Source organism: Bombus huntii, chromosome 8 (genome assembly GCF_024542735.1).
Source record: "Bombus huntii isolate Logan2020A chromosome 8, iyBomHunt1.1, whole genome shotgun sequence".
NCBI lineage: Eukaryota > Metazoa > Arthropoda > Insecta > Hymenoptera > Apidae > Bombus > Bombus huntii.
In genome coordinates this window covers 10226262-10247065 of record NC_066245.1, presented here as the reverse complement: position 1 = coordinate 10247065, position 20804 = coordinate 10226262, and the positions used below count along the sequence as shown (strand labels likewise).

Sequence of the window (20804 nt, the reverse complement as noted above, 5' to 3'; positions counted from 1 at the left end):
AAAGTAGAAAAATTCAGGCTCTGGTAAGTCCTATATTTTAATATAGATAAAAATATAATTCAATTTGTAGTTTGACCTAAATAAAATACTTTACTGGGTAAAGCACTAACTACTCCACTGGTCTTTTTATGGACAGCATCAAACATATGGTTACCATACTTGACAGTATTACCAAGAGATCCAAACCATGAAGACATAATGTTTTTGGATGATGGTTTTTCTACATGATTTATCGCACCTAGAACACGATTTATTCATTGCATAACTTAGTATTTGCAAAAGTTTATAAAATGACTTACCCATAAAAAACTTCAAGATTGCTTCATTTACTGTATCTGGTTTTTGTTGGTGTGGAAAATGTTGAGCTTCAGAGATTACTTTCACATTAAATTTCTCAACATATTCAGAACTTTGTACAACACTTTCTATCGTTACAATTGGATCCATATTTCCAATTATAAGCAAGGTTCGAGTAGAAATTTGATCACGGGTATCTGTATTAAGTCTTATTAAAGGAAGGTTTCTATAATAATTGATTGCACCTGTCCAGTCCTCTGTAATTAACCATTTTAATTTTATCATCTTTTATATACACATAACAGGCATTATTTAAATCTTTTTGAGTTTATTTACCTTTCCTACTAAATGCATATTTATATGCTTCTACATAATCCTTCTCATTGTTTGCATTATTCAGTTGAAGATGTTGAAATGCATCATTTATTATTGATAAGTCTTCTTTAAGAGCATCAATTTCAGGCAAAAATGGTAATCTACTGAAATGTATCCATCTAAACATTAACGTAAATAAATAAATGAACATATATATCTTAGAAATAAAATACGTTAGAAAACTTATAGATATAATAGATTTACTTTAAATCAAAAATAGAATCTCCAGGTCTCCCATTCCAATACAAATTAGGATGTGGGCATGAAATTGCAACAAATTTATGAATCATGTCCCCATATAGGGCTACCATATACCATCCTAAAAGTCCTCCTAAATCATGACCGATTATACTGCATTGCTTTACTCCAAGAGTTAAAATAAATTGTTTCAATTCCTCAATTAGTACTTGTATTCTGTAACAACTTTTAGCTGCTGGTTTATCGCTATCTCCAAACCCCTTCAAATCTATTGCTATTACTCTGGATGAATAAAGACATAATTAATATAAAAAAAGTAATCTCATGATTTTATTAAAATATTAAAAAGAATGAATTTTAAACCTATAATGTTGAGTAAGACATGGTATTTGTTTTCTCCAAGATAACCAACAATCAGGAAATCCATGTAAAAGTAATATAAGTGGATCATTTTTATTTCCAGCTTCTACATAATGGAACTTTACACCCTGTAAAAGAAATGAAAATTTTCCTCTTAGAACAAATTCTTGTTTCTATTGCTTCCTATCTTTCTATTATTTTATTATTCAATCAGTTATTACTATTTAAAGATATTTTAGTATTATTAAATTAGAAATAGATGCATTTCGTTTGACAAGAAGAAGTTTTAAGTTTTCATGTATAGATGTGAGCAATAAAAAAATTAATGATAAATAAAAACAAACAACGATAAGAAAAAGATTGATACGAGATAAATTGGACTGTGTTCTAAAAGAAATTGACACAGCTGTTTTCGACATCCGTTAAAAATATATGTATTATAATCGTATCTATCAATCAAAATCGGATGTGCATCAGACTATTAGGTTGTCAAGTGTTATCAGAGGTCGACCATAATACACTTTTGAACGTTTACAATCGAAATTCGATTTTACGTTATGTAGTTACCCTATTAAATTATAATAGACTTTATAATTATATACATACTTACCTTGATTTTTACATAAGAATGAGTTCCTAAATTATTGTCCACAAGACAAGGTGGAGGTTTATCTCGTTGTTGCATCATAAAAAACTTCTTAGGATCCCAGACCCACTTAGGAAATCTTTTCACTATTAAATATAAGCCATACACAAAAGAGAGAAAATGTAATTTAACTATCTCAAAAACTGATAGATAAACAATTTTATCATTTGTAATCATGATTATTAATAATAATGATTAATAATATACGTAGAAAATTTTTTTTTAATTTGTACGTGTTAATTTTATTCCAATTATGCACTAAAACAGATTTGGCTTTTAAATTTTTGTATATATGTGTGTATACATATTTACGTACAAATGTACGTTTTAAAAATATACGTGTTGTGCTAGTTAAACCGAAGAAGATAATCAAATAATTCTTAAGTTTAATTTAAAGATATAAATCGATATCGTTTATGACGTTAGTCATACATAAAATTCCGCGCTTTCAGTGAAGTTGACAATGTATTACTGACGAAAGTTTTCATCTCTATATAGATGAGAGTAGAGGTCATCATGAGAAGCGAAGTATAACTCCTTATCGGATCTGTGTTCAACGTCAAAATGAATTTTACTAAAGCCTACAATCAAATGTTCCTAGAAATTATATCTTCTAAAAATGCTTACGTGACATATTTACGAAAAGCTATGAGTTTGCACTTTGATGTTTTGTCAGATATTACAGTAATACTATGTCTAAAATACGCGATCGTACAAAATTATCTTATAATATTAAATATATTTCTCTAAAATATTGTTTATTAAAATTTTTCCGGTCAAACAATTATTTTAAGTCTGATTTTAAATACATATGTACATATTAGGTTTACTTTAATTGATTTCATTTTCTTTCATAATACATAATGAAATCTATGAACATTTTTATATTGATTTTGTTAAAACAAAAGTACATCCAAAGAAACTAATCATATGTTTCACAAGATAGCTAGTATTAACTAATATATGTACATATGTATTGTTTAGTAGGAACAGAAGTGGTTTATATTTTGTTAATATTCGACTGTTATACTTTTCCTTATCTAAGATAAATAAAGTTTTAGATACATGTTTCATAATGACAAAATGTCTGTAAGGAAACATTTATTTCACTTTTGAATAAATTGGAAAACAGAAATGATTTAGATGAACCATTGACTAAGAATAGAATACTCATTTCTATACAAAAGTAATATGTATATTACATAAATGACTGTGAATTATAAATAAATATATAGTATATAAATGTTATAACTCACTTTTATATCTTAGACCATTTTTTTTACAATAATAATGTCTGTAAAATGAAATTTATATTTCAATATCAATACTTACCATCTCATTTAATTTAATCAAATATATCTTGAAGCTTTTTGTACAGAGTGTGCATCTGAGCAAACAAAGTCCCTTGCTTATTTCTACACAAAAATAGCACAGAACATAAAATCAGCAAATACTTGTGTTTCCCATTTCCATCTACTTTACTTCATCAACTTTTGTCTTCGGTTGCTCCTACTATCTTTTATGTTAATTTAAAAGACCTGCTAAATTTTTCATAGTTACTCTGAATCGATTTCAACTGGTTTTGAACACACTGTTAGTAGTTACAGAATTACTTTTTTTTATAAAAATGGACTTTTTTGGACTCTTCAGGTTGTTCCTTATTGGTCATAACATAAAATTTATGTAAATAAAACAATTGTTATAATAAATAAAGAAATAATAAAAAATAAAGAAAATTTTTTAGAGTTAATTTCTAAAATATTTTGATCATAAAGTGTAGAAATTGACATCACCATCTTATTTGAACACAAAAAATAAGATTTTAGTAACACATAATTATATAGATGAAGTTATAAAAATATAATTTAAATTACTTTAGTTTCTTTTCAGATTCATATTTTTTTAATAAAATATCAGAGTTCAGTTGAAATTAATTGCATAACAATATTAGATCATAAAATAATTTTATGCGATAATAAACGACAGAAGAAAATATTTTCTTTTGTCATTTCATCATATATTTTCATTTCAATTACCAGGTTACACGTTTGTGCATTGCGTCTGCTGCAGATTTCCAGGGTGCACGGACATTTCTGTTTACAGAGAGTTTCATATTTCCGACATGAGCAATGTTTTGATTTACTGATTGATTTGCATTTATACTTTCTTTCTGCTAGTTATGCCTTCAAGTAATGACGAAACTTTGCTGCAGTCTGCAGTGGATGGAAAATGAAAATGGTATTGTTCTTCAGAATTAATAATACAATGATTAATTTCTATGAACTACAAAATTGAATGAAAAATGAATTACATTAAAAGCTCGTTATCTCCAGTGATTTGTACATTGGATGGGATACTAACCTAGAAGGTGAAGAATTTAAGGTGAAACTGAATGATTTATGTAAAACATAGATCGATTTCGATTGTAATTAGAGGGAAAATTTTTTCTCTACTGTAATTATATCGAACATTAATTTAATTGTAATACATACTGTTCCAATAGCGCCGTTATCTTATCTTATACTGAATCGATAATGTCGCATGTGACAGTAAAATGGCATGAGCAGCTACGTAGCCCTCGGATCGTGTGACACATTTTTACATTACATGAGAAGTCTATCCTATTCTTGGTCGATGGCTGTATATCTGTCTGTAATTTAGCATTTCTGTAAATGCTATTACAGATTGCTTCCTTATTGATGCTAGATAATATCTATATATTTATCGGTAAAGCAGAACCTCTATTATTATCTCTATTATTTTATTTATATACGTACATAGTAATTCTACATTAATTGTATAATAAATATACAATTATTCTAGTACTTTCACTATTAATACTAAAGTTATTTCTAATATATCTGGTTAGAATGACTCAATTAACTACTATGGTTATTATTTTATTTTCATTTCAACTGCGTTAATTTTATAATATGTATATTTTCTATTGGCAATTAAAAAATGTTTTACATTATTGACATATAAAAAAATTTGGCAGCGGTGGGATTCGAACCCACGCCCCAGATGAGACTGGTGCCTTAAACCAGCGCCTTAGACCGCTCGGCCACGCTACCACATGCCGAATAATTTTTTACAACTAATAATTTCGTTCAACTTATACAATTAAATAGCTATAAGCAGTTAATATGTACGATATTTTTCATATATTTCCATATTTATTAAAAGTAAAATAATACGAGTGTAAATTTATCTAAATTTATGTTTGAGTCTTCCAAAGCCTTATGCTTCGTTTCAATCTAGCTTATAAATTCCCGATATATACATAATTATTACATATTTACTAATCTCTGTAATTACAATTTCTTATTACCTTTTCGTTTAATGTACATTCTCATCATTATATATATTCTTTATTATTAAAAAAAGAACAACAACACGCTCATAAACGTCTGTACAACGTGTAAATAAAACATTATTATCTAACCTTAATTGAGGTTAGCACGACAAAAAATGTCCTGAGCTTACTGGCATATTTCGCGCCATCGAATTCCCACTCACGTCATGCTTTTTAGCATCTGTGGCGTATTGCAATCCAAGATTAGGATCCCGTCGAGAGACAAATTCGTAGTTTGTTGGCCACATGTCGTGGGCGTAGGTACCGTGGATTAAACAAAGGCAGTCACCGGGCGGAGCTTTCGATCCGTGTAGTTGACGCATGCGCGTCACGTCTTTCGTCCCCCACGCGCATTGCATTCTGTGAACCAGCATGTGGTACACAGAAGCGAGAGGAGCTAACGCATCCCTATTTTTTCCACACTTCGCGACGGCCATTTTGTATGCCGACTTAATATTCGCCTCTCATTTTCTCCCTTCGCATCTGTAACTTTATATCAGCGCGATGAAGCTCAATTGTCACGTTGGTGGTCCTTTGTTCTCGCGGGCCCTGAACCATAATCGAGTCAGTTAGCGCCCTTACGTTGCGAATACTAACGATTCCAGAGCGGATTAGTCATCGATCGGTAACAATAACCGATCCCCCGTCTTCCTTCGCAACAGATAAGTTATGGAAATTGAAAGTTAATCCATTCAGATCGCAACGATCGAACGTTGTTTTGACAAAGTATAAACAGTTGTAATAAGGTTTCTTTATGTACATACTGCTCTTCTTACCATTTCAAAACTGGAGACAACTGAAGTTTTATAATTGTGCTATTTTCGTTTCTCCTACAATCTATTTCAAACACCGATGTTATTTCATAATAAATAGCTTGTGTAATATAGCTCTAGCTACTTGAAAGATAAAAAGTACGAAGGATCTACAAATATTTTGACGTAAACTAGCTCAATAATGAAAGCGTCGGTCATGAAGGTATTTGTATACTTACCATAGAAAACTTTTATGGCCATATTGTATTACATACTACATCTATGTTATACGAAATATTATAAAATTTTATTAGCACTGTAACGAGACATGATTGTCATGATTGTATGCGTTGCTATCTACCATTTAACGCTAACCCGGCACACATAACGAGGTAGATGTATTCATAAGAGCTGTTTACAAGTGTTCGAACACTTTCGTCAACGTGTCAGTGTATCACAAAAAGTAATGCAATGAAATGATTGTTTGAAACCGAGTTGAGGAACCACCACGCGACAAAATACCGTAAATATTACTCCGATGATACGTACCACGTACATATTTTCATCTTTTAGATTTTAAATGTAATATACAAATTTATAAATATATTTTTCTAGCCGATCTAAATCAAAAGGACATTTTATAATTTGAACCGTTCTTCGCCCAAAGAACACGTACACGATGTTACTTTTATCTCTATTCTAAATATAGTACGTGTGACGCGTTCATATCAAACGACTGTCATGGTGAACGATGTTTAATTAAACATTCGATGGTATTTATAGTAACGATAAGGCGGTTGATTAATCGAGATGGGAATCATAATGGAAAGTCGGAGTGTAGCAGTGTTAGCGCAAGCTCGACCGCGTGTACGAGTCTGAATAAGGCGTAGGAACATCCTCGTGGTGAATTAATCATTTCAACAGCTGCTGTCGCATTAGCGAGAGCGGATAAGACAAATGAACGTCGTGGAGCTTGTTAAGACGTAATCCGAGAGATGCGTCTGCGTCGCCTCCCGCTACCACCTTCGTCACCGTCGTCCTTTGCTGCCACCGTCACATCCGTCGTCTCATCCGGGATTAGACGCTTGTGTATCAGGTCGCCATTTTACTCGATGATCCTCTTTTGTTTATAGATCTTACCTTTTGTTTGCTTTACTTTACTTTACCTTATCTTACCTTATCCTACTGAACTTTATTAATCCACGTAACGAGAGAGAAAAATTCTACAATCAGTAAATATAGTTGCCAGTGTATACATACAGCAGTGTTCGATTATAGTCTGATTTTGACTGAAATGCAAGAGCGATATCCTCTTGGACTATGTATTTTAATGTTCTCAAGTAGAAAAATCAATATGTATTGTTGATACGATATCGTCAATATTCAATATTATACAATGACGTTGACAACCTTGAAATATCGACGATGTTATACATTACCTGAGAATATCCTAAGGTTGCAAGTTGTAAGTTGATTTAGGGCCGTATATTGATAAATTGTCGCGTATTATTAGATACGAATGCGTCGCTCTTTTAAATTGCAGCATTATGTAAAATTTATCGACACTTCGATATTATTTATGCTTTCACTTATTCTATTCTCGAACTCTATTTCTCCTCATATTGTATATCGTACGTAATCAGATTAAGTGTCGTATTGGAATCATTGGAAGTCTATCAGACTTAGATGACAAAAGGATAGTCTGCCATTCAGCAGGAACCGCGAAGATAAGATCTTGGGGTTTCTTTTTCAGGTTGAACATCGTCAAATGCGATGCTCTGTCGTGGGTACGCATGGGTTGAATGGTCTCCGATGACAGATAGCGTCGATGCGGGCGCTATTATTGAACGACGTTAACGCAAATCGCGTGGACATGACGCGATCGTAATTCTGTTTCCCTTTGTCGTCGAAAGAAACTGGTTGCGCTAGTAAAATATATATCGCATTTAATTCCTACAGAGTTTAGTAAATCATAGAACGATCATTATAATATATCTTCGTACGATATATTTGTAATTTTATAAATTTGGAATATACATAGAATTCCAATTATCTGCACCTGTTCGTACTAGCTGAAATTCATATAATAGAAAGTTACGTCGAAGTAAGTGGATCGAATCGGCAGTTCGCTAATTAAAATTTCATTTATATAAATGGTGTTCACGCGACCAAAGTTCCATCGTAGTCGTTAAACTGTTACTTATGGTTTAATCTATCGGGCATATTAGACTGTTAATAATTATCGTCGATACTTTCGTAAAGGTATCGACCGTTTCTACCTGTAGCAAGAGATGTTTTCCTTTTTCGAATTCGTTTAAAAGAATTTTAATCATCGGGCGGATGCATTAGCGCGAAACTTTGCGAGTTTGCTTATTTGCTTCTATATAGATTTCGACTTTTCAGGTACAAGTTACACGTAGCCGAAGAACTTCTTCGATTCTACTTCGCTTTTGTCAGACCGAGTATTGCGCCTCTCCATTTTGTCATCCCCTAGCGGGGTTTCAATGTTGTAACCATGGAGACGTCGCGTTTCCGCAAGGGGAACGTATAAAGGGTGTCGGGCGTACGTAGGCAAGTATGGTGAGGCTACCATTGTTAAAATTCGTGGCTGTACTACGTGTCCAATTTGATGATAATGAAAATACGATACAGTTGCGAGCATAACGTGCGCGACGTGTCTCATCTTCGTGTACATACCTAACTCTAATAGGTATATTTTTAATTTTGTTTCTATTATCTTCCCCTAAATGTTACAGTTGCTCCTTTCCCACGATTATTCGTAAAACAGAAGAAACCACGGATTAAACCAGCTTCTGAATTCGTAATTATAATCTTTTCGCGTAATTTGCGAGTTTGCGAGTAGAAAATGTCGCAAAGGAGAAGAGAATGATTGACGAGAAAATTCGCACTCGAGCTCGTCAATCCTTCGGCGTTTATCGGCGCGTCCTCGCCGTTAAATGGCCAATGAGTTTCATAGGAGCCATTAAGGGGTCCTTGATTCGTAATGAGACTCTCAAGGAGAATCTTATGATTATCCCCCATTAGGACAATAGAGAGAATAATAGTAAGCCAGTCTAGCGGGCGTTTCATTCGAAAAGTAACGTAATTTTACTTCCAAAATCGAATTGCAAAACATCGACTTTTCCTCTCCCTATATCAACAGATTTCGTACGATTAATAATATTTAACCGTTCACTCAATTTTTTGCATTTTCCGCATTTTTTTCACAAAGTTTCGCAACCTTCGCGTACAATTCACGGATGTGTATACGGCTGGAAAAATACGGTGAAAGAGATTGCGAAAAAAAAAAAAGAAAAGAAAAAATAATCGACACTTTCCAAGCGAAGAAACCATTTGTTAGTTCTGGGCCATGTCACGAACGCAATTAGTGAGTGATTCGTCAAGCACTGCGAAGTCCTCCACAGTAATAGCGAAGGGCTCTTCAACTGCTCGAGTACTCTTCCGGTAGCGACTGCATTTTGATTTGTGCTTCACTGTGCTTCCTTAAAGTGCAAGTTCACACAAACCAACGAACATTACTACAACGGTCACTCTTTTATCTTTCTCGGACTGACTTGTCCCATTCTTGCTCGTGCAACGAACTGCACGCCACTTTGTAATAATACGGTAGATTTCACGTTTGAGAAGCATTAAGTTAATTGATCGGAGAAACGAAACGAATTTTCGTAATTAAACTGGCGAAGAGAGACGAGCGCTCGTTAATGTTTTACGCCCGTAGTTATCCAATAGCACAAGCGCTCATCCGACGGAAAGAAAAATGTATCGCCAAACTAACGCGTAGCTTCTGTTTCGATCCTAATTTCCTCCTTTTACCTATAATTACGATCTGTATTTTTCGTAGCCAGGTCGAGTCCTTTTATCTGCAACTATAATCTGCATCACTGGTGGCCAAGTCAAGTTCTTCTACCTACAATTACAATCTTTATTTTTGGTAGCCAGGTAAAGACACGGATCGCGTTTGTCAAACTTTCACGAGATTTTTTAAAAACGAGCTATCCGAGATTTTTTCCGCGTAATTCTATTCTACTTACTCTAACTTTGCTACGTTCTTTCAGTCATCTTTGATCGAATTATATGTTTCTAACGTTAAAAAAAAAAAAACGTATTCAGTTTCAACAAAATTCTGTGTTTAAACACCTTAAAATATTAAAAATCCTTCGTGTTTATTTAAAAAGATTGAAAAATTCGAAGATCGTAGCAGGCTCAAGCACTTGGCTGACGCGTGTTTAGACTCGAGGATGAATAGTTGCTGGTGAAAACTGTTCAGAAATATCGGAAATCGTCATTAATTCGTAACGATCAATTACAATCCACGTTCTTCGTGACCGACGTTGAGATACGAATTGTGTTTTTCATATTCTTACGAGATCCCCAAGGAACGACCTATCCTACATTTTTCTTGTGTAATCCTATTCCACTTTAAGTAGCTGGAGGGTATTTCGAAATCAGCGCAGATAAAGACGATACAGAAATATCGAAAACCGTCGTTTTACCCTGTAGCATCGAATATCATATTCCCGACCTAACTGGCAAAAATGTGTTTTCCAGGGGAAAAGATTCGATCAGTGGTCGGTGTGACTGTTTACACGCGCGGGAAAAGCGACGACGTTGGTTAAAAGGTTTCGGTGTAACCAGATTCCCATTAAAGCAACACCTTTTGTAGCCAGAAACGGCATTGTGAAGATATTATTGTGCGCGACACGGAGTGCATTATAATTCATTGTGTTCTTACAGTGTGGACCGTTCTTTGGCGCCTAGCACAACACCTGGTAGGTGTAACGTTGCCGCCATTTTCTATTATAAGGATAATTTGATACATATCGCGAACAGGGTGTCACAATGGTCCCTCCGGGATTCTCCTAAGTTTCCGGTGGTAAATTCGTGGCGATACGTCCTCGGTATACGATAGTTGCGGTATACGGTAATCTTGATCAGATGCTGCGGTTCTTAAAAAAGATTTACTTACAATACGCATTCATTGACGTATACCTTTATTTGGTCAAATTCTATTAACGCTACATCGTAGGTACATTTTGTTACTAAACCGTGGATGTTTGGTAATGCTTTAAAAATATGCTTTCTTGCGAATTCGTGTTTTTACGATTACGACCAAAGAAATGGGGCCTAAGGAGAGATTTGTTTCATCCACTAAAAATTACAACGTGTTCTTTGGATATCTTATATTATTATTATTATTATTATTATTATTATTATTATTATTATTATTGCTTAGTCCGTGCCTCTCGGCTTTGGACGAACTTTCGGTTTTACATCTCTTATGTCTATTTCTCTTCTTATATGTCTACCTCCCCTCTTTTCCACTCTATTCTATTGCACTACCTTACTTATTCTACCTGTAAACACTAAAAATTAGGAACTATAAATTAGCAACTAATGACCAAAAACTATTGCAACTTTGGTCTTTAGCCTCCTTGCTGTGCCTCCTTCTTGTCGTTTGTCCGTCTCTTCTCTATTATTGCTTTCAGTTCTGCTAAATGTTCTCCAGTCTCCAGGATACTTTATATCTTTCTGCGTATTATGTGTGTTCTGTGTAATTTAACGTAACTCAGTGTAACATATTAAAAGCGATAACTTTGAGATAGCAAGCGTACGTTCCTTTCATTTATATGTTCCTCTCTTGTTTATCTTGAAAAAGAAGCGAACTTAAGGAATACATTATCCGATACTTCTGGCAATGTACATTTTTGTAGCGCGTATCGTACGCTAGTTCCATATCCAGCCGGATTTTGGTCACGTAGAAACCCCATAACGAAGTTAGCCTAGAAGCTCCTTCTACGGGCGGACCATCGTATAACGTGTCTCGATTCCAAGAGCCCTGTATACTCGAGAGCCCATAGAACCAAACTCAATATGGCGGAGTCAATTGGACGTTCCGTACTTTGGGGTTCTTCCTTTCTCTCTCTCTCTCTCTCTCTCTCTCTCTCTCTCTCCTTTCTCTCCCCCATCCAGTTTCTGCTTCTCGAGCACCCGGCTCTTCTCTACTTTCTCTCGCTTTCTTCCTCTCTCGGTTGCCAACATAATGGAAACACAATCGACTTTGAAACACAATCGATAGTTACAGAGACCACCGAGAGAAAAATTCATGGCTCATCTACTCGTCGACTTTGAATGGCACACACGGAGCCACCCCCATGGTCGAAGCAATTCCCCCTACGGTTGCGCTAGAATTGCAATAGAAGCATTATCGTTGCGCGAGTAGCTTTGTCCTTTTCACCATTTTGTTTTCGATACGAAAGCATTCGATACGAAAATATTAATCACAATGATTTTTCAATAAGAATCTCCACTATCATTCAACTTTGATCGAAGAATTATTATATTTATATACCATAGTAATTAAATATTCATTTCGTATTTCATTCCCCGAGTATTTGCTACTTACGTACATATTTGTATTAGTTCTTCTAATTTACGTAAAGCTTCCCAAAAAGTTGTTCTCCAAATGAAATACGAAAGCATTCGATACGAAAACATTAATCACAATGATTTTTCAATAAGAATCTCCATTATCATTCAACTTCGATCGAAGAATTATTACATTTATATATCATAGTAATTAAATATTCATTTCGTATTTCATTCCCCGAGTATCTGCTACTTACGTACACATCTGTATCGGTTCTTCCAATTTACGTAAAGCTTGCCAAGAAGCTGTTCTCCGAACGAAGGACCATTCCATTCAAACATTCGCGTCCCCGTCAGGGACGGCTGACTCATCGAGGTTCCGACTTACATACGTACCAACATTCGTAAATTCAACGAAACGATCTCTTCGAAGTGTAACTAAATAGAAGAAGGCTAAATATATACGACACAAGTGCATTTATTTAAATCCATCGATGAAGAAACAGTTATTAGTAATTAGAATTAGTACACAGTAATTAGAATTCATCGACGTAGGTGCTGGACATTTCTTTGTAACAACTTTTCTCGAAGAAATAAATTTTCCAATCACGATCCTCGTCGATGGTGTTCGAAGCGTTTCACGGTGGCGTCTCTCGAGTTAAAAATGCCGATCGGCCGCGTCCCATCGCCATGGCGACGAGCGTAGACGTTATAGAGTGCGGCGCTCATTTGTTTGTCATTTCCTCGCGGCGACTCGCGGAAACAAAGGACGAGGCACAAAGCGCGAAACAAAAAGCAATCCGGCAGCGACGGGCGAGCAAGCGCGAAAAGCATCGAGGGGGTGGTACGGTTGGTAGGTTGATGGGGGACAACCGTTGTTGTTGCCTACGGTGGAGGAATAGAGGGATGACGCGATGGGGCCGACCGCGACGAAGCTTGTGTAGGTAGGTAGGAGGGAGAGAGAGTGAAATATCGGGAATTACCTGTTCGGAAGAGAGCATTTCGTCCTCATTTTTATTTCATTTCCGCGGAAAACTCGCCGACCGGCGCGGCGGAACATCCTCTGGCGGATCCTTGCCACGATCGAGCCGATCGAGCGATGCCATCGGTTCTCGGGAGATTGAGGAAATGTCGCGGAATGTGCATTTTCCTGATCTCGTAAAACTTTGATAGATTTTTTATCTAAATGTAAATCGTCAAGAGATACGATCGTGACACTCGTCGTCGCAGCTCAGGCTGTTTGCACGCGGTTATCTCGTTTGATACGTCTTCGACCGAAGGAAATATTGGTAGCACGGAATAACATTGGTAGGAACGAGTTCCTATATTTGTAGCAAGGGTTTTACACTTTTTACAAGAGGTTCTACGTTACACGGACATCCGAAGATGGGATAAGAACGATGCAAGAAGAGACGAGGAAAGAAAATGTTCCCGGCAAGGTCGTTCGATATCGTTAAGCGTAAAGAATAGTATTAATATTACAAACAGCGTGATATCTTTACGAAATACGTTGCTGTGAATGGAACAAAGGAAGTAGCGGATCGATTGCAATGTAACCAGCGAGATACTTCCTTTTTCCCATAAATAGATAACTAATATACAAAAGATAATAAAATAAAGACGTTATTAGGCTCGAGAATTTCGTAATCGTGGAAATAAAAAGAAATTTCTTATGAATGTTCGCTCGTAGAACTCTCAAATCTTAGCTATTGATACTTCTTATACGATATACCAATATTATTTCAGTTACAGGTTCATAGATCGGAGTAGATTAGTTTCGAACGGTTTGGACTATCAGGATCTAATAAGTAAGTTTAGATACAAGTTTAGATGTAAGTAAAAGGATGTTAGCAGCGAGTATACATCGAGTACCAAAGCGACGTCCAAAGGATAGATACGTGTATCCGTATAGAAAATAGAAGTGCAAGATCCGAAACACGTGATACGGAATGGAAGATTGTGCGATTTAGTATATTTTGTGAATTACATATTAATGAAAAAAATATTATTTCAGTTACAGAGTACCAACTATATTATTATTTCACCTCGAGCAGGTTCGCGTGATAGCAACGTGTCAACCATATATTTAAAAAGGTTTCGCGGCCGAGCAATTTAACGGTAATGATCGCGCTGTATTATAACGTTGGTGATCTGCATCATGGGATCTTAACAATGGCGATAATATCTGTCGCTAAGAACGAAGGTATTCTCGAAGGAAGAACGTCAATAATGACTACGGCTGGCCGTCGTCGTCTCGTTAGCAACGATGACTCTTCCACTTTTTAGATCCGAACGGCTACGCTTCGAAACTATTCCTTTTCGTCTCACGGTAGCCGAGTGTCGATTACACACGCCGTGGTTATAAATAAACCCGCGTAGAAATTAGTTTATGGAGCGTTTCTTTCACATATACGATCTTGGATTAGCCGTCAGTTCCTTTCTCGTCGCTGACAGTCACAATTTTAAATAGACGCTTGTGCAATGATTTCCACTTTAATTATATCGCTTGTCTCGTTCGTTCGCGCTAGTAAGGGAAGGAATTCGATTCTAATACGACCATTAAGTAATTATTTTTTACGTCTGTTTTACCTCGTTCACAATCGTTACACGATTCCAAACGAGATCGTGCAAACTTTTCTCCACCAATGGAATTTATCTAGGAGCGGAGAGTTGTTTATTTTTAACTACCGACAAAGTTTTCGAATAACGAGCTGTCTTTATTCGTACATTTAATTGAACGAGAGACTTACTTTCGCCCGACGATTTCCGTCAGTTACACAAATGTTTTTTCCGTTCCATCGAAACGTTTGGCTACGATAAAAGCTTCTGCAGCTACATTCGTAATTATCGTAATTTTTTAAATTACTATTTTAATTAAAATAAAATATATGTTCCTACATTCACAGTTGCGATTTTCGTTAATGAGATCCACCTACAGTGGAAATCTGTGCTGTTAAACAATTATTTTAGTTTCATTGGCTCGAAACGATCAACGAATGGAATCGGAAAGTGATCGATTTTCCAAGTATAGAAAATTATAAATACCAGTTTTATTTTGACGCATCCACTTTCGTACCGTTTTCACGACTTCTTCGAGAGAAAGAAACAGAAATATGATCTTTAAATTCTCGTGATAATTGCGGACACTTTCTTCGTATCGTTCATGGATAATAATTATCAAAGAAAATTTCTGATAATGTCACGCAAAATTCCAAATTACAATTTTTATATTAATTCGAATATCGGATGTATAGGTATGCTTCAGAACTCGTTAAAATTAAACGTTTAACGCATCCACTTTTGCACCGTTTTCACGACTTCTTCGAGAGAAAGAAACAGAAATATGATCTTTAAATTCTCGTGATAATTGCGGACACTTTCTTCGTATCGTTCATCGATAATAATTATCAAAGAAAATTTCTGATAATGTCACGCAAAATTCCAAATTACAATTTTTATATTAATTCGAATATCGGATGTATAGGTGTGCTTCAGAACTCGTTAAAAGGAAACGTAATCTCTAAAGTTTCACGATAATCATGGAAATCTACCGAGAGAACTTCTTTATACCTGCTTTATTCATCGATGTTTTCGATCCGTGATACTAAGTAATTAACAAGCGTATTATCCAGGGTATAGGACGTGTTGCAACCCTATATAATACTGCTCCATTCTCCATTCCTTGCTCTTTGGATAACCGAACGAGAGACCCATTGACTTCGTTCATTGATTTTACGTCAATCTGTGGAGAGCACCCTTGTGGGGTCTCCGTGATGCATTTACCATACGCGATAAGGGCGGTACGGGATGGGTTAGGGAACCGTCGACACACCCCATGAAAGGGAAATAGAATAGAAATGACCCCCCACGGGAGTCGCATTAGGGACACATGGCCAGGCGACAAAGCCCGATTTTCTGCCAACCCTCCAGGATCTTAGGCATGTATACGGTTACATAACGTTACGTGCTTGTTACCCCATGGATCTGAAGGGGCTGGAACCGAGGGTTGGAATATACACGCGTTACCACCCCTCGAGGGTAGAAACGCCATTTTGTATGTTCAGGATGAACGTCGGACGGACATTTTTCTATTCAAGGTTTCAGGCCTTCGTGGTCGTCGATGTGTGGACTTTATCGAAGTCAAGATCTCTCGAAATATCTTTACTTGCGTTCGAACGGCAACCGTCGTTGCTTCGTCTTTTATATTCCGGAAGGATCTAAGGAATCTTAAGTACCTTGGTCCGTAAGAGTTCGTTAAGATCGAGTCGTTTTAAACGTTCGAGGGAATCATTTTCGCTATTATCTTTCTATATCTATTAGCTACGACGAGAGAAGAGAAAGGACTGCTATAACCGGAGCTTGTGTCTTCCTCGAATCGTCCAAGATCATCTGGAAGGATTCACTTTCACGGCTCGAAGTGCTGAAACGACAGGACTGATCGCGGCAAATGGATTCGACGGAGCGTACCGTGTAAACCGGAAGATTTGTCGATCCATATCGCGGCTTCTATGGACACCTGTTGTGTCACCAAGGATAGTTTTAGTTTCGCGTTATCGCGACCGGTTGAGTGAGTTTTCGTGTAAACTCGACGTATCAGCTCTGCCGGGGTGGTGAAGCGGGGCAAAGCGGAGACAAAGGTTAATTTGGTACGAGCTGTAATCCGTCTCATCCGTCGGATAGAGCAGCAGGACCCCAGGACGGATGACAGGAGCCCGGATTAGTGCCTTGTTCCGTCAAGGATTATATCGAGCGCGAAAAAAAAGATTAATCGATATTTCTAGTTTAGCAGGCTGCCACCATACTTTTAATGAAGTTACCCCTGGGACCATTCCGCGTTCGTGTAAAACGCAAAGAATCGGTGTCGGTGTTTATTATCGACAAAAGCAATAATCAGCAAGATGAACAATTCTCATTCGATATCGTCGAGAGATACTTGCTTTTCCTTCTTCTTAATTCATCGGTTAAATCGACGCACGTATCCACCGGCGCAATTCGATGCGTAATTTAAATAAATCGTTGTTCGATCGCGGAACGAACCGAGAAACGGAAGCATTTAGGTTCGTGAAAATTCTACAATTCCGTGCTGGCAATTATTCAATCAAAAAAATTCCATTTTTTACGCAACGTTATCGCGCGTCGCAGAAAGACGAGCACCTAAAGTATGAAATTTGGAAAATGGTCGTCTTCCGCCGGACTTCAATTAACGAGGTACAGTGTGCCTGTGCCTCTACCGCCACCGCCGCCTCCGCGATTTGCCTCACCACGGGGTGGAAACGTGCCCTGGATCGCGATGTTACCATTGTTCGTCATGGTAACATTGCGATACGCGTGTAACCATTGCGGGACTGGGAAGTCGAGACTGGCGTGTTCGTCTCGTCGTTAATATAATGACGAAAATGGTGAAACGGTCCGACATCACGTAGAGGTAATTCGGCACGCGTACACTCGTCTATCAAATTGATTTCCACACTCTGCGTCCTTACCAACACGTTTATTTCGTCACGTTTGCCGGACGTTGGGTAATGCAACATCGTTGGCAAATAACGAGAACATTGACAAATTTTTTTTACTCCCATCGAGGTGTGATTGTCTTTCCAATCTCGTTATACCGTTATTATCATCAACACGAGACCGTAATCGAATTTTTAAGAAGAAGACAGAAGAACTGTAATTATCTAAATTGGAAAAAAATCTACCTATACACACACACACACATATATACGGGGTGGTTGGTAACTGGTAGTACAAGCGGAAAGTGGGTGATTCTACGCGAAAAAAGAAGTCGAAAATATAGAATACAAATTTTTCGTTCGAGGCTTTGTTTTCGAGAAAATCGACTTTGAATTTTCGATCGGTACGCGTGCACTTTATCGCGTCTCGTTATAACGGACCTCACTGTAGATCGTTGTCTCGATGGAAAAATTCAAAAAAAAAAAAAAAAAATGTTTGTTCTATATTTTCGACTTCTTTTTTCGCGTAGAATCACCCCCTTTCCGCTTGTAGCACCAGTTACCAACCACCCTGTATATAGTGTTTGAAACTGATCCTTAAAGTATGCTTCGAAATAAGTACATATGTCGAAACGATCAAGATCTTAGTCAAATTTTCTGAAACGTCGATACTGTTAATAACGCTAAATGGCATGTATTATCGTAATTATCAATGTCAGATTGTAATCGTATTTTTCAAAAAAAAAAAAAAGCAATCTAAGATAACATTTTCAGTAGCTGAGCCTGGCCTTTAAGCGTACTTCGAGCCAGAAAGATTACGTTAGATGGTATTCGCTGATATCTGGCAAATAAGCATCCTTCGGTCCAGGTCATTTCACTGTTCAGAACAGATCATGGGCAACGTGTATTTTTCTCTATAGATGTTGCACGTAAATGGCTGGTAGAACTAGAAACGGTAGCCAGAATATAAGGCTCGAGCACAGGACGTGACGGATCACTTTTGGAATACATGTTGGAGAATGAAGATCGAGGAGCGTAAGTGCAACCGTCGCACCGCTGGTTCTGTTTCCTTTCCTTTCTAATTGACCAACGTTGCCAGTCAATCGAGTGGTAAATTATAGGTCTCAGGGAAAGGATAACGATTATTAGTCGAACGCTAGACTATAAACAAACGATAATAATTTCGAGTTCCGGCAAAGGAAGAACACGTTGTTAATCATACACGTAACAGAAGAGACTATATGTACAAACTCGCACGTTATTTAACGATTTCAAACAAATTCACTCTTCTGTTTGTCCAATCAAAATTTTGATAACTTCGTTTGTCGAATTAAATCAATATCCACATATCGGTGTACATAGCTATATATACATGAAACATTCTTACCGAAACGGTGCCAACGATTTGGCGGGTCAAAGGCGTTCACAATGGGATTCGACTAGGTTCGAGGAACGATTGAAAATGGTATCTAGATAAAGTTGGCCACATTTAAGGGTCGATCGAAATCTTATCGGCGATGGCGATCATAGACGCTGTGGGTCACACTCGAGTTGGCTGTTTAATTTATCGAGCGTGACGATAATAACTCGGCACGGGTTTCGACGCTGCGGAACGAACAAGGGCGGTCGATGATGACGATGACGATAATAATAACGGTGCCGGTCGTAATAATAAAGAGCCAGTGGAGGGCCACTCTCTGCTATTCGAATACGCCGTGTGGTTATTTCAAAGGTCTACTTAGCATTCGGTGTCACGTAGAGCCCACGGTTTAATACATCAAAAACTCGGGAATCCATCGTCTACCCTCTCGGTCCTCCTTACCGTCGCGACACCCCTGGGGGTACCACGGTATTCATTTGTTCAAACTTGCAACCCTCTCGAGGACTGTGCGTGCCTTTTGTTTTGGCCGACACGAATTCTGATTGGATCGTTCGCCAGGTACTGCCGGCCATGGCAGCCTTTTCCCGGACTAGGGTTATCGGGCCAATAGTCTCCTCGAGGGCGTTCCTGGGCGGGGATTCAAACGCGTCCTACATCTGTCGCTGTTGTCATCATTATTATTATTATCATCGTGGTTCGTTGGACGTACACCTTTATGAGTTTCCGGCCGAACCCGCAACGTCGGTAACGCCACTCCTATGTGGCGCTTTCGCCACTACCTGCTAGGTGGCGATAGTTACATGTCTGTTGGCGTTTGATAGAAACATGTTTATAATCTATAACGATATCGATATTAATGGATTATTAATTATTTTGATATTAAAAGTAGATTTTATCGAAGATTGAAATCTCTTATAAGATAAAATTACTGTGGCAGATTGACGAGAATAATGAGTTTATCGCGTTTATAAGGGGATAGTACATTTTACTTTCGATTAACGTTGCATTAATACGTCTGTAGAATAATACGCATATAACGATACGTATGTAAAATACGTAGATATTAATACTGTAAGATGTTAATTGAATCTTTAGAAAAATACATCACGTTTCTCATTATAGTCGTTATTCGAATATTAAATACACATATGTAAACGTCCATTTATGGAAATTTTCATGACGATGTTTCCCGCCGTTATGTCAAAAAATTAACGGTCATCTCGCCATCTATGTAACTCGTAGTTGTTACAAAACGGCGGTGCACGGTGACGTGCTCTTGTTTTACAACGATAAAAATTACAACGAATTAGCGAAACCGGCCGTTTTATCCCTGTTCTATGTCGGGCTGAAGTATCGCGCGAGTAAATTCGAGTGCGTTTAGAGTACCGAAGTGGCTGAAAGTTCCGTGGTAAATGCAATTTTCGTCGAACGTCGCGATCACGTTGGTCGCGTTGACGGGCATATTTTTAAAAAACGGAGAGGAACAACGCGCTCGGGGTTCGTTGAATGACGTTAATCGCTTTTAGTGTTCTCGTGCGGATCGTTTAATGGCATCTAATTTCACGTGGCCCTGGGAGAGAGCGAGAGAAAGGAAGAGAGAGAG

At 37.1% G+C, this 20804-nt stretch overlaps 1 protein-coding gene and 1 non-coding gene across 8 annotated transcripts; both read right to left on the bottom strand.

Annotated features, from left to right (window-relative positions):
• Positions 1 to 12: 12 nt before the first annotated feature.
• LOC126868549 (epoxide hydrolase 4-like) lies at positions 13 to 4409 on the bottom strand. Of its 7 annotated transcripts, XM_050624110.1 has the most exons (9): positions 4238 to 4409; positions 3913 to 4159; positions 3209 to 3291; positions 1841 to 1962; positions 1234 to 1358; positions 877 to 1152; positions 634 to 791; positions 300 to 554; positions 13 to 238 (listed from the first exon to the last, which is right to left on the bottom strand). In XM_050624110.1, the coding sequence occupies exons 4-9, from the start codon at positions 1916 to 1918 to the stop codon at positions 60 to 62; spliced, it is 1071 nt and encodes a 356-aa protein (XP_050480067.1). In that variant the 5' UTR covers positions 1919 to 1962; positions 3209 to 3291; positions 3913 to 4159; positions 4238 to 4409; the 3' UTR covers positions 13 to 59. The 7 variants fall into 7 exon arrangements, with proteins under 7 accessions (XP_050480067.1, XP_050480069.1, XP_050480070.1 ...); XM_050624112.1 differs by having other exon boundaries at positions 3209 to 4089; positions 4188 to 4409; XM_050624113.1 differs by lacking the exon at positions 3209 to 3291.
• Positions 4410 to 4868: 459 nt separating this feature from the next.
• On the bottom strand, positions 4869 to 4950 carry Trnal-aag (transfer RNA leucine (anticodon AAG)). The gene has a single exon. It is a non-coding gene; the product is annotated as a tRNA-Leu (tRNA).
• Between the last annotated feature and the right edge of the window lie 15854 nt (positions 4951 to 20804).

Excerpts from the sequence above, each read along its gene's own strand:
- LOC126868549 (XM_050624109.1), bottom strand. The coding sequence starts at position 2,053 with ATGATTACAAATGATAAAATTGTTTATCTATCAGTTTTTGAGATAGTT. Across the intron at positions 555-633 it reads ATATGCATTTAGTAGGAAAG|AGGACTGGACAGGTGCAATC; the intron begins GTAAATAAACTC and ends GGTTAATTACAG. Across the intron at positions 239-299 it reads AATCTTGAAGTTTTTTATGG|GTGCGATAAATCATGTAGAA; the intron begins GTAAGTCATTTT and ends ATCGTGTTCTAG.